We start from the raw sequence: 12,341 nt of genomic DNA on the forward strand, positions 1-12,341 counted from the left end.
GCAACATGAGGTATAAGGCAATGAAGAATCAGATTCAGTGTGTTTTTTGTCTCTGGTGCTTGTTTTTCTCATGGGTCAATCAGCCCAAGACCACTGATCTTCAGGGCACGGCACAAAGCCAAGATGTTTATTTTTTTCCTTTACCTATGGGGCAAAAGTGGGCTTTTGTTTGCAACTGAGTCTGGTGTTGATAGGGTTTTTTTGGTGACTACTCTGAGTATTGTTTTACAGTCATTCAAGGACAGTCATTCAGGAACAGTGCACTTCTGAGAATTTTAGACCAAATGAAACCCATCTGAACACGTTGCCCCCGTGATGACTAGTATGTGGCTGCTGCCACTCCCTGGGAGCTGATGTATAAAGCCTTCTCTCTTCGAAGCAATCTAGATTGCTTTTTCAGCCTCCTGCCTTTTTCAGCCAAGTGCAACAGGATCTGTATGTCCTCAGGTCCAAGATTATGTACTATTAAAGCTCCGTGTAAGCTCCTCACCTACAGATCAGGGTGCAAGCTGATGTGACTACATGGCACACACATGCTGTGCTACATCTCATCACAAACTCCCAAAAGTAGGAGGAGTGAGTGCAAAACACTGCATTAAAAATGCTCATCAAATTTCAAAAGCTGCAGAGGTGTATAACACTTCCCTACTTCACAGGGGGAACTCAACATGAGAGCAATGGGGAGAGGGGACAGTAATTCTATTCTGATTTATATCCCAGCCAACCCTGAATTTAGACACAAGACTCCTCATTAAAACGGATAAACACTGAACTTACCGCTGCTGACCCACTCCTGGGTCCTCTGGTTCCTGTCAGTTTTCCTAGCATGATGAAGCCAGCTGTGGAGACGCTTCCCATAGCATTGATCGGTTTCTCTGCTATTTTCTTACAGTCCAAGTAGAGTTTGATCCTGAAATGGCTCACAGCTATGTGCACCTGGACAACAATTAAAAATAGATGTGATAGTCCTCACCTGTTGGACGGAGGATTCTTTTTAATCATGTATCTGGCAGAGTTCATATCCACTTCAGCAAGCAAAGGCATCTTTTTTTGTGCCTGTAATGATCACAAATGATATTGGGTGAAAGCCCTAGAGAGTGAACTCCTCTACGGACAATAATACCTTGTCCTAAGGGACATCAAAACCATTGGAGAATCAAAGTTTCAGATGACTGGGGGGCGGAGGGAGCTAGTCCAACCAGCACTGAAGTCTGCACTCAGGATCTCCTATTTTTAGCTCCCCTGACTATGAACAGGGGGCCAGTTTTCCCAGGGACAGTCAGCTCCTCAGCTCCCCAGTACTCCTGCAGAGTTTAGGAGCTATGCAAGAGAAAAGCTCTTCTTCAGATTCCCAGGCCTCTTCCCTGAGCAAGCCAGGAATCCTTGTGCGCGGAAGCCTTCAGCCCATAACAGTGTCAGTAAAGATGGTGAAAAGTTTCTGTCAAAAAAACAACCAACAGCCCACTTTATGCACTGAAGGCTTTGGAGCACAGGACTTTTGGCTTCCTCTAGGCCAACTCTTGGGATGGAAAAAAGGGACGCAGGATAGAGCTGAGAGCCGGAGCACAGTTCCTGTACAGTCAAACCCTGAAAGACATACATGAGTTCAGGGTAACCAACAGCTTGAGTTAGCAGAGATACAGTTAATCAGACTTTGCCTGCACCTAAAGAGCCATAGGAGCCCACTGTTGGATGTCAACCCTCTTCTGGAGGAGCCATTCCTGGAGCTCTGATGTGGAGCAGATCAGCCTTCATAATTAGTTTAGTCCGTGGGTTGTCTACTGGGACAGTTGGTAAGTAGAGCAGGGCAATTTTTTTTTGGCAAATAGAGGTTTGCTGAAAAATGCATTTTTTCAAAACTCCTCAACTATTCATGAATTTGGGTAGAATTCAGCAAATAGTTTTAGCTTGGAAAAAAATAAAAAGGAAAGTTAACCATTGTGTTTTGATGTTTCTGAAACAAAATGTTTTGACATTTTGAAATGAAATAGTGTTTTGTTTTGAAATATAGCTAATTTACAACCAAAAAAAAGTGAGACAACACCCCCAAAATGACCTGAAACAAAATGAAAAATTGTTTTGTCTGACTCAAATCAAACAAAAAGAGTCAGTTTCAGCTGGAACCAAACCACATTTCCCCCTCTCCCAGCAAAGTTTTCAGTTTGACTCCCAAACCAAAAAGTCCATTCTTTGCTCAAGTCTAGTTGTAAGGTGCTAATTTGGGTGGAGAGTTTTAATTTCTAAATTAGAAAAAAAAAGTTGGGGACAATTTTGACGAAAATTTAAAAAAAAATGTTCCTTTATTTTCAGTCAAACAAGTGAACATTTTCTAAGTTTTTGAAGTTCAATTAATTAATTAATTAATTAGAGGGGCGCAGGGAATTATTATTTTTTCCCCTCCCAGCCAGTTACCTGGTCCAGATTTGAAGTGGTTAACTGGTGGTGAAAGAATACCCCATTAGCAGTCCCTGAGCTACGCTATGAAAGGCCTCTGCTTTAATACAAAGATCTCTCCTTCTACCCCACGTGAAAATGCAGGGCTTTTCTTTTATAATCTTCTAATGCTGTTCTCAGTCTCACAGTTATTATTCTGTTTGGAAAGGGGTTATTAACAGCAAATACAAAGATGATGTTTGGTACAGATGGGAAAAAAAGAATGTGTTTTTCTCTTGCATATTTAACAGAAACCTGTATAGCCGTGCAAGAAGCCAGGTTGGATGGCAGTCAGCTGTGGGGCAGCGGCGATCTCGCTGACAAACTACCCAAGGTGAGGGGCCAAGGAGAAAGAGACAGCAGACCTGAGATGATGAGTTCTTTGTGAATGTGACACGGCTTCTTTTCCATAATGATCTGAACTGCGCCTACCTAGCTGAGATCTTGCCAGGCAGGGCCCACGCTTCCCTTTACTCCCTCTTGAATACATTGGGCTTTTAACGAGCGCGTTCAAGGCTTGCATTGTGTCAAGGTAAAGTCACCGTGGAAGGTCCTGGGAGGGAAGACACTCTTCCGACCTCTTGCAAGAAGCATTCAGGAATAAAACACTACCTACTCTGGCTGAGGCAATCCCCTAAGGAGTGCCTGCTGCCTAGATACAGGCTGTGGGGAGTTCAATAGAAAAAAGAACATTCTGTCTTTACACGGTGAGAAATTACAGTGCCCAAGCTCTCTACCATTTCCCCCTCATTTCTCCCTGTCTCCAAATCCCCCATCTATCTTTAACCATCCTCCTCTCCAGCCTCCAGAACACAGAGTTACTTCTCCTTCATGAAATCTTGTTACAACCACCCCCTTCTATTCAGGTTAGGACTGATCTCTGCAAAAGTGTTTTATGGATCATGTATGAAGGATGCGCCACAAAAAGCCATTGTTTTCCACTGCTTTGTAAAGTTGTTGTCCCAAAATCAAAAGGCAAAAAACAGCCTCATTTCTAACAACCTCTGACAAATCTGCCAGGTGCCCTCAACTTTGAGCTTAAAAAATGATTGCTTCTGGCACTTCAGCTGGGAATAATACCACCACCTAGTTCTTATCTAGCGCTGTTCATCTTTAGAGATCAAAGCACTTTAGAATGGAGGTCAGTATCATGATCCCCATTTTTACAGATGGGGAAATTGAGGCACAGGAAGGGATGAGACATGCCCAAGGTCACCCAGCAAGTCAGTGGCAGAGCTGGGAATTGGACCGAGGCCTCCTGAGTCCCAGACCTGTGCATATCCACTGGCTATATTGCCTTAGAATGGGCTCCGTGGTAACTCACCTTTTTATGGGTTAGCAGAGTGAATAGCTGTGCCCACATGACAAACTGTAGGTCTATCACATACCCAATTGCTTTATTTCAGTACCTTCCTGTTTCCTACATTTCCCTTTTTAATTCTTACTCTCATATGAGGAAGAAAGTGACGGGTATGGAAGAGAAACCGGCGACTCCAGTTAAAGCCAGGAATAGAGCAGTCAGCCACTGGGCACGCTCCCCTTGGACAGGTATGGCCAGGGTACTGACACCCTGACCTGTAACCCCCTACTAGCCTAACTTGTCCAGCCCTTTCACAGCTTATTCCATGTCCCCCACAAACACCTACTATTAGGCATATCCACCTCAACCCCAGTTCATACTACAGCCAGCCATTCCCAGTCCTTTGCCTCTCGTGAGTAGGTGATTCCCTCTGCTGAACCGAGAGGTGATTTTACAGTGTGCACCAGGACTAGGCAAAGACTCGCAAATTCTTTTGCACTTAGACTGCGATTCTGCATAGACATAAACATACATTTAACTTTAAGGCCAATAGGCCATAAGTAGTCTCATTGACTTCAAAGGAACTATTTAAAAGCTTAAATCTTCTCATGGCTGGGACCAGAGTTGACATTTCAACTATACAGCCAGAGAAAAAAGGATAGTGCAATTACATGAGTACGATGCTATGCACCACTGGGACTACCACGCTGCATCATAAATGGACATGCATACACTCCAATAAACAGATACGTTGAGAGACACATATCAGGGCAACATTAAAATCAAAGTGAGTGAACTGAATCAGCTACTATGTTAGCTCTTATAATGCATCTCTTATGGAGAAAAAGACATACTTTTCACAGGGTGGTTATATCTTTGCTAAAGCGTTTTTATGAAAATATATCAAATATTTATACCGTACAAAACTGGCAAAAATTTCATATTTAAAAAGGAAGCACATGATTCAACATACGTATGAAATGCTATATATATATGTAGCATTTCATGTTTCCACCAAATATTACATTTTAAATATGACAATTAGCCAAGTTTTTAATGTGTGGATATATTTCGTATGCTCACGTGTATTTTAAGTATGTAATGCATTTTAAGAAATATTCAATACTTGGAAAATATGTATTTTTCATATGGGAGGACTCAAAATTCCTTACAATTGCAAATCAACACAAAGAGGTTGGCCAATTTGCTAATTACTTTTAAAAGAACATTCTTATAACCACTCTTCAGTACAAATAATATATATTGAGTGCATTTTTTCTCAGCCTGCCCTTGTGAGATAATGATCTAAGTTACTCCCTCCCTTGATAAGGACCTTATGAAAGCTCCCATAGAATATCTTCTTCACTTCCTGTTGGTCAAAGGTGACTTCCTGTAAATCAGCCTTGTAGTCATGATTGAAATAGGTCAAGGATTTCTTACTGGCTACAGGGGAAAATAGGACAAATAAGAACTTAGAATTAAAATAGAATTTGATTTCACCTACAGCATGTTGAAGAAATATATAAGCTTAAACATACTGAAATATTTAATACTTGTCAAGCTATAAAAGCACAAAAAAGGAAAATAATGGTCAAAGTAAAGAATATATTGCAAAATGGAGTAAATAAAATTAGTTTTTAGTGGGTTTTTAACTATACAGATAAACATTTGCATATGTTATTTCAATAGCTTCTGTAATGTTCATGCTGGACACTGGCAAGTTTCAATAATAAAATTGTCCAACTGAGTATAGAAGTTGGTTCTGTTACTCTTTCAAATACCGGAATCTGATCTATACTACATGAAACCTTACAGTCAAGTATAACCCCGAGGAGTGGCTGGAAGTCCTCATCTGTTAGCTGCCACACGGCAAAGGGCTCTTTGGGAGCCTCTGGAAGGAGCCGGAGGAGGATGCTGATGGTGTGCGCAGACGGAATCCCAGAGAGAAGCACTTCACTGGAATGAGATAAGCAGAAGTCACTCAGTGACTAATGATAATGAATGCCAGGGGCTTATGTTCTACCTTCCTGACAACCAGAACAGTTCTGAGCTACAGACAGAGTGATGTTACCGAGGCATGATAGCCTGAGTGAGGCTCATTTGTAGGCCAGATCCTCTGCTGCTGTAACTCGGTTGAAATTGAAGGACTTACCCCAGTAGAGAATCTGCTCCATATTTTGTACATTCCTCTCAGGTTTTAAAAGCACATGCAGAATTTTGCATGTGCAGGGCTTCCCTGTGGCCTTATCATAGCATGACAAGGGAGGTCCAGGTCCAGTCATCATGGTCAATCTGTCACTCCCTGTGTTGGGTCAGGGAATGCTGAAGAGACAGTGAATGCAGCCTTGCATCATTCAAAAGAGAAATTTCTGGTAGCTTATGAGCTACTTTGATAGGCTCTGAAAGAGTCCTATCCAAAACTCCTTGTCAAGAGGAATGAATGATGGCTGTGATGGATGGGGTAGAAAACTAGGGGAAGATCTTCAGGCCTTGATAGAGGTACTTAGAAGTCCCTTGAAAAAAAGACACATGAGCCATACTAAGATCACTTGTGAAAATTCGGACTCAAAAATGAAACCTGTGAGAGGACTTGTAACAAGTCCAGCCATGGAGTCCTGAGAAAGTCTGGCTTTCTCTTCCAGACTTCTGTTCCAAACTTGTTACAAAGCACTTACTGCATGCAAATATCACTCAAAAGGCATAGGTCAAAACTGAATGAAGAAAGCAAAATTAGCCATGTTGCAGATACATTCATAATCTGCATGGGCCACATTTGCATGAGTAGATACACAACTCTTCAACCATCTTTTCAGGACTGCTTCAAACATAACATCAAGTTTTGTTTTGTTTTAAATGATATAATGTCCTTGGAAGGGCATATTTGTGTATCTGATACTCCTACTGGTTGAGCAAATGGATTTATCTATGCTTTTTTAAATACTTAGAGCCCTCTGAATTCCCCTACTCTGTTTACTGTAAGAAGCTTTGCTTCTTTAAATAAGATTAAAATGATCCCAGTGCTGTAGTAATTAGGATTCAAAATAAAATAAAACTGACTATTAAGAGTCCAGTCTCCCCTGATTTATACTTCATAATGCTACTGGGGTCATTGGCGCTGCCTGGAAGGAAAGTTGACCCAGGACGATGCATAGGACTGTGAGAAGGAGCCCAATTAACGAGGTGCACAGTGAAGTCACATTCCAAAGTCACTGCTTAATCCTTCCTGTCAATCAAAATCAAGCTGCCCAGTGCAGCTATAAGCCTGTATTTTACAACAGTAATTGCTGGACTGCAAACCAGGAACATTAGGAGAAAGGGTGAAAGAGGTTAAAAAGGTCCTGCCCCAAACATGTTTCTAGCTGAGGCTTTGCCTCGAAGTTTGATCTTTTAAGTGCATGTGGATGAGGAGAGGAGTAGTCATGGAAAGAATTAAATGTATCCCCAACAGAGGGCAATTAAACAGAACTCTCTGGTCAGCACATGCTGTCTTTGAGCACTTAATTCTGGACAGCAGTGATATTGAAGGCACACAGCTAAGACAGGGAAGGTCCCCGTAGGCACCTAAAAATCTGAGCTTGACCTTGCAAAAACTCAACACCCCAATCACCCCACTGTATTCAGTGAAGTTCCTATGTGACATGTCCCATCATGTGATCCATCTTGAGGCAATTCAGGGGTTGATTTATGGATCAGCACACAATACATGTCTTCTAAGGGGGGGGAAATCTTTGCATTCTTTTTGGTTTCACTAGGGTGGGGTTAGCATTCATGGTATTTTTACTAGGAAATTGCCAGTTGAGTGTTCACTAGGCCAGTGTCTATATCCACCCCCACCAGTCAATACCTTTCACTGTGTGGACCAGAGCCAATGTTTATGCAATAGACAGAGAATAAACTCTTGTTGGAATCAATGCGGTTCTCAGCTACCTTCCCAAACTACCTTGTTCTCTGGGTTAGCTGAATATCTCTGAAGAGAGTGTAAGTACGGGTCCCGCTGAACACATATGGTTCCATGGCCACTCCTTTAATGGAGGCATATTCTTTTTCCACCAGTCCAAAAGCCTCCATCATGTCAAATCCTGGAGCAGCCAGAGAAGGGCAGAGAAAGAAACACTTAGAGACAGTAGGGAAAACAATGTTTTTTAAAGGATCTGCCTGAGCAATGGTTGAGCTTTGTTTTCAACAAGGGCAAGTGCATTCCAATAAGAAGGAAGGCTAGCAGGTATAACTAATCTCAGACTGATCAAAACACACTCCATACTGTGCCAGTGTTCTGACTTGGATCCTCTGTGTTTCTCATCAAAGTGCCACTTTGGCTTAGGAGAAATATTCACAGATCCATCTTCCAGATGCAGGTAACAGAGGAACAGAAAATTTTCAGGCTAGATTTTCCAAAGTGCCCAGAACCCAGCTCCCGCCTCTGGGAACAACTGCAAATTCTACCCATCTGGAATAATGGGCTGAGCACTTTTGAAACTCTGGCCCTAAGCGACTTGCTAAAAGTTACAGGGAAAGTTTGTGGCAGTGTTGGTGGGAACAGAACCCAATCCCTGAAGTGGTCAACCTTTGTGTACTCATTAGACCATACAAAATGCTTCAGATCTGTGTTGGTTAGGCCACCTGCCAAATGGAGATAGCAGTGCTTACCCCTGTGATGTTCTTTGACTTCCACAGATGAAAAGTAACTAGGCAGGTGCAAAGAATTATTATTAGACACGTTTTTCAGCAGAGATAATTAAAAGCCCAGAGAGGTTGAGTGAGCTAGCTGGAAGGTAGTGTTGCCTAGTTCAGTGGTTCTCAAAGCCGGTCCGCTGCTTGTTCAGGGAAAGCCCCTGGCGGGCCGGGCTGGTTTGTTTACCTGCTGCGTCCACAGGTTTGGCTGATTGCGGCTCCCACTGGCTGCGATTCGCTGCTCCAGGCCAATGGGGGCTGCAGGAAGTGGCGTGGGCCGAGGGATGTGCTAGCCGCCCTTCCTGCAGCTCCCATTGGCCTGGAGCGGCAAACTGCCCTGAACAAACGGCAGACCGGCTTTGAGAACCACTGGCCTAGTTGATTAGGAATTGGCCATGCAACCAAAAGATTAATTTTGAGATAAATGATGAATGAATAATATTTATTATGGAGCAGAGTTAAGGTTGTTTTATGATAAAATATGATTTTTTTTTACATTTGAGAAAAATGATATGTTTGTTCACTATGTGAGCAGTGTAAGATCCACTATTTGTTTCCTTGCTTTAACATCCTTGAGTTTTATAAATGATAGGTGACAGACTGTATTTACCTAGGAACCTTCAAAATATATTTGGGTTATTTGTTCCTGGAATGAATTAATTACTGTTCGCAAAGGCCTCAGCCACTGTAGCAAGGCCTAATAAATAAGAGTGGCACTTTAAAAAAAAATCTACAAAATTAAAAAAAAACTAAAAAAATTTGCTCTGAAAAAAACGCAAGCTATAATGAGTTCTGCCTTTTCAACCTGATGCCAAATATTATCATAAAAGAAGTGGATTCTCTCCAGTAATTGCTTAGGGAAGGGAAAAAAGAGAGAATTATTCTCTGCTGTAAAATGTATCCTCTCATGTGCGAGAGCCATGGAAGTTGGTAAAGTAAAGTATTTCCATTTCTCTCATCATTTTTCAACAACTGCCCAGAGGTGACCCTGCCTTATGCGGTCTACAAAGATTTTTCCCCTGACATCTTTGACATCTCATCTCCAGCTTCATGTAGCTTCATCTCTCTTTCCCAGCTCATCATTAAAACTCCGTGAGTCACTTTCTTATTTCAGATTTGAATACAAGCAGACCTTGCACTCGGGTGTTTTTTTACAGCAGGCTGGGAAGGGTGAGGGGAAATAGCCAGTTTGTTTTAAAGAGAAGGGAGGACAAATTCATCATATCATTTCCCTTGCAATCTGTACTCTCCCACCTCAGCACCACGGGCTACTGATTGGATCTTCGTTCTGGTGGGTATTTTGCATTTGGGATGCTCTAATGCACATTGTCATTATGCAGCATTTGAAGTGTTCATCAGATTATTCTGACCGGTTTCAGACCCATTTCTCTCTGATTTAAGAACCCTGGGATTTGGCATATTATCACCTCCATTAAAATGTATATCAAATATAATAACAATGTTTAAAAGCAAAATTTAAATTATAGTTATAACCATATTATTAATCCACCAGTGAAACAGCAATGGCACTGGGCTATTTCTTTTGATGAATCACCTGTATCATGCAAGACAGTTACAGAGACATACAGGCAAAGAAATGTTTGCTTGGGTATTATGGCTTGATTAGTCTGGCCTGGATGTACACAGATTGAGTAGTCTTGCAGGAACGTGGGGAGAGAGGTCAAACAGGGCAGTCTATGGATCTTAGATACTTATCTGTCCCCCTTTACCAGAGGTTCTGAGCACCTCACAGTCTCTGACCTATATATCCTCACAGCACGCCTGTGAGGCAGAGAAGTCCTATTATCATTATTCTCTTTTCATGGTTGGGGAACTCTGGCAGAGAGAGACTAAGGGTATGGCTACGTTTGAGCTGGGAGGAGTGATTTCCAGCTGACCATGCTAGCTCCGGCCTAGCGATCACTTAAAAATAGCACTGTGCCAGCAGCACCATGGATGGTTCCCCCGAGCACTGCCTGACCCCTGGGTATGTACTCAGACAGCTACCCTGAGCCGTGGCCCATGCAGCCACAGATACACTGCTATTTTTAGGTGCTAGCTCAACCAGAGCTAGCATGGGTATGTCTACATGAGCTGGGAATCACATCTCCCAGCTCAAATCTCGTCCCTTAAGCGACTCAAAGAAGTTGTGGTTTGAGCATTGGCCTGCTAAACCCAGGGCTGTAAATTCAATCCTTGAGGGGGCCATTTAGGGATCTGGGGCAAAAATATCTCTGGGGATTGGTCCTCCTTTGAGCAGAGGGTTGGAGTAGGTCCCTTCCAACCCTGATAGTCTATGATTCTAAGTCCCTGGCAGGGCTAGGGATTGAACCCAGGTCTTCTGAATCTCAGGCTGGAGCCCTGACCACTAGATCTCTCTAGGAAGGTGTGGGGTTGGGGCTTCCATATAGGCAGTACAAGTCACTTCCTAGGTTGCCAACTATATATAATGCGTCCTAGAGTGTATAGAGAGGATAAACGGGGAGTAGAGTTCCCCTAGTTAAATATATACCATTTGAGTCCTGACACTAGCCCTGGGCATGTCTACATCCTTTACAACCTGCAGAGATTACCTCGTGGGAGGGAAAGGGGGAAAACCTTTAGGCTGGGGTTACTGAAGGAGCCTAAGTGCATTAGGCACACACATCGCCTTGCGGTGCAAAGGAAGTTGGATGCCTAACTTCCTATGAGGCTTTGCAATTCCCAACCTTAACCACTAGCTGTTCCCCCAAAAAGGTTGACACAGGTGGGTGATGGGAGAGCTGAGGTGCATAAATCTACCTCCCTAGCTTGGATGGATGAAATAAGATACTCAGGACAACAGGGAAATGTATTTCTGTTGCCCAATGTGGTGGGGAAAGGGAAAGGAAATGAAGGCATTCAGTAGAGACATTTGTTGAGCTCTCCCAGGTTTCCTGCATCAGACTTTCCGGCTCGGCAACAGCACTCTGGGTGTGGGGAAGATGCCATGAACGTGTGCCGGGCAAGCTTTCGTAACAGCGATGAAGATTAAAGATTAGTCAGGATCAGACAGTGTTTTCACATTCATGACAGAGCCCACCTGGGACTGAGAACTAGTAAGGTACCTTGCAGGGAGCCTTCAGTGGAACTGATAGTGGGGCAAGCTGCAGGAGGGAAAAAAAATGGGAAAAATCGTGAGACCCAATGGAAACCAAACTGGCAATTTATTACAGGAATAGAGCAGCCATGGCTGTGGTCTGCAGCAGAATGGAAAGCACATAAAGACCTAGTGAGTGAGTCTGTGTAGACATCTTGGCACATATACCGCACATATACTGGAGTATCTTACAATATGGTCTATTCCTTGAGGCCAGGGCCCAGCCTGATGGTAGCAATAATCATTACACTTATGAGCAATCCAACAGCATACATTTGGGCCATATTTTCAACAGCTTGAAGACACACTGGTTGAAAACTTGTACTCCATGCAAACTTGGGTCTATGACAAGAAGCTGCATATGCACCTAGCCAATCCGCACATGCAAATATGGAAGTTTGCAAGGTTTTGCATGGCTCACTCATCACTCAAGCCTTTGAAATGATTGTCCTCTATCGGCAGGCCTCTTCATCATAACTTTGACTCAATCTTCTACTACTGCTCGCCCATTGTGGGCTTAAACGTCATTATAATGGGCTTTTTCTTTGATATTTCTGGTTAGTTGTAGTCTGGATACCTAAACATGTAATGCATATGTAATTGCCCAGTTTGCATAAATGATTGTTCTAACTGCATTGCAAAACAAAGGAACACAATTGCCCAACCATTTTTGAGCATGGAGCTGAGATTTCATCTTTGCAAAATTTGCCTCTCCACATCATGTTTAAGTGGCATAGACAAGATTCTCAGAAGCTAGTATAAACAACCACATGCACAAAATCTGTGCAGGCATTTACACTCAAAATGTGCATATGCAAT

At 42.7% G+C, this 12,341-nt stretch overlaps 1 protein-coding gene across 7 annotated transcripts in view; it reads right to left on the reverse strand.

Annotated features, from left to right (window-relative positions):
* Window positions 1-12,341, reverse strand: part of COL20A1 (collagen type XX alpha 1 chain) — a 95,848-nt gene that overhangs the window by 28,349 nt on the left and 55,158 nt on the right. For 4 of the 7 annotated variants that reach the window (XM_044985619.1, XM_044985622.1, XM_044985616.1 and 1 more), the window contains 5 exons: window positions 11,491-11,529; window positions 7,674-7,812; window positions 5,547-5,689; window positions 5,067-5,176; window positions 778-936 (listed from right to left, as the gene is read on the reverse strand). In XM_044985619.1, the coding sequence (XP_044841554.1) occupies window positions 778-936; window positions 5,067-5,176; window positions 5,547-5,689; window positions 7,674-7,812; window positions 11,491-11,529 (590 nt within the window). Of the gene's footprint in view, window positions 1-777; window positions 937-5,066; window positions 5,177-5,546; window positions 5,690-7,673; window positions 7,813-11,465; window positions 11,530-12,341 lie in introns of all 7 variants that reach the window. The other 3 variants (XM_044985621.1, XM_044985620.1, XM_044985623.1) reach the window with 2 other exon arrangements.

The sequence above is a fragment of the Mauremys mutica genome, chromosome 13 (assembly GCF_020497125.1).
Source record: "Mauremys mutica isolate MM-2020 ecotype Southern chromosome 13, ASM2049712v1, whole genome shotgun sequence".
Lineage (NCBI taxonomy): Eukaryota > Metazoa > Chordata > Testudines > Geoemydidae > Mauremys > Mauremys mutica.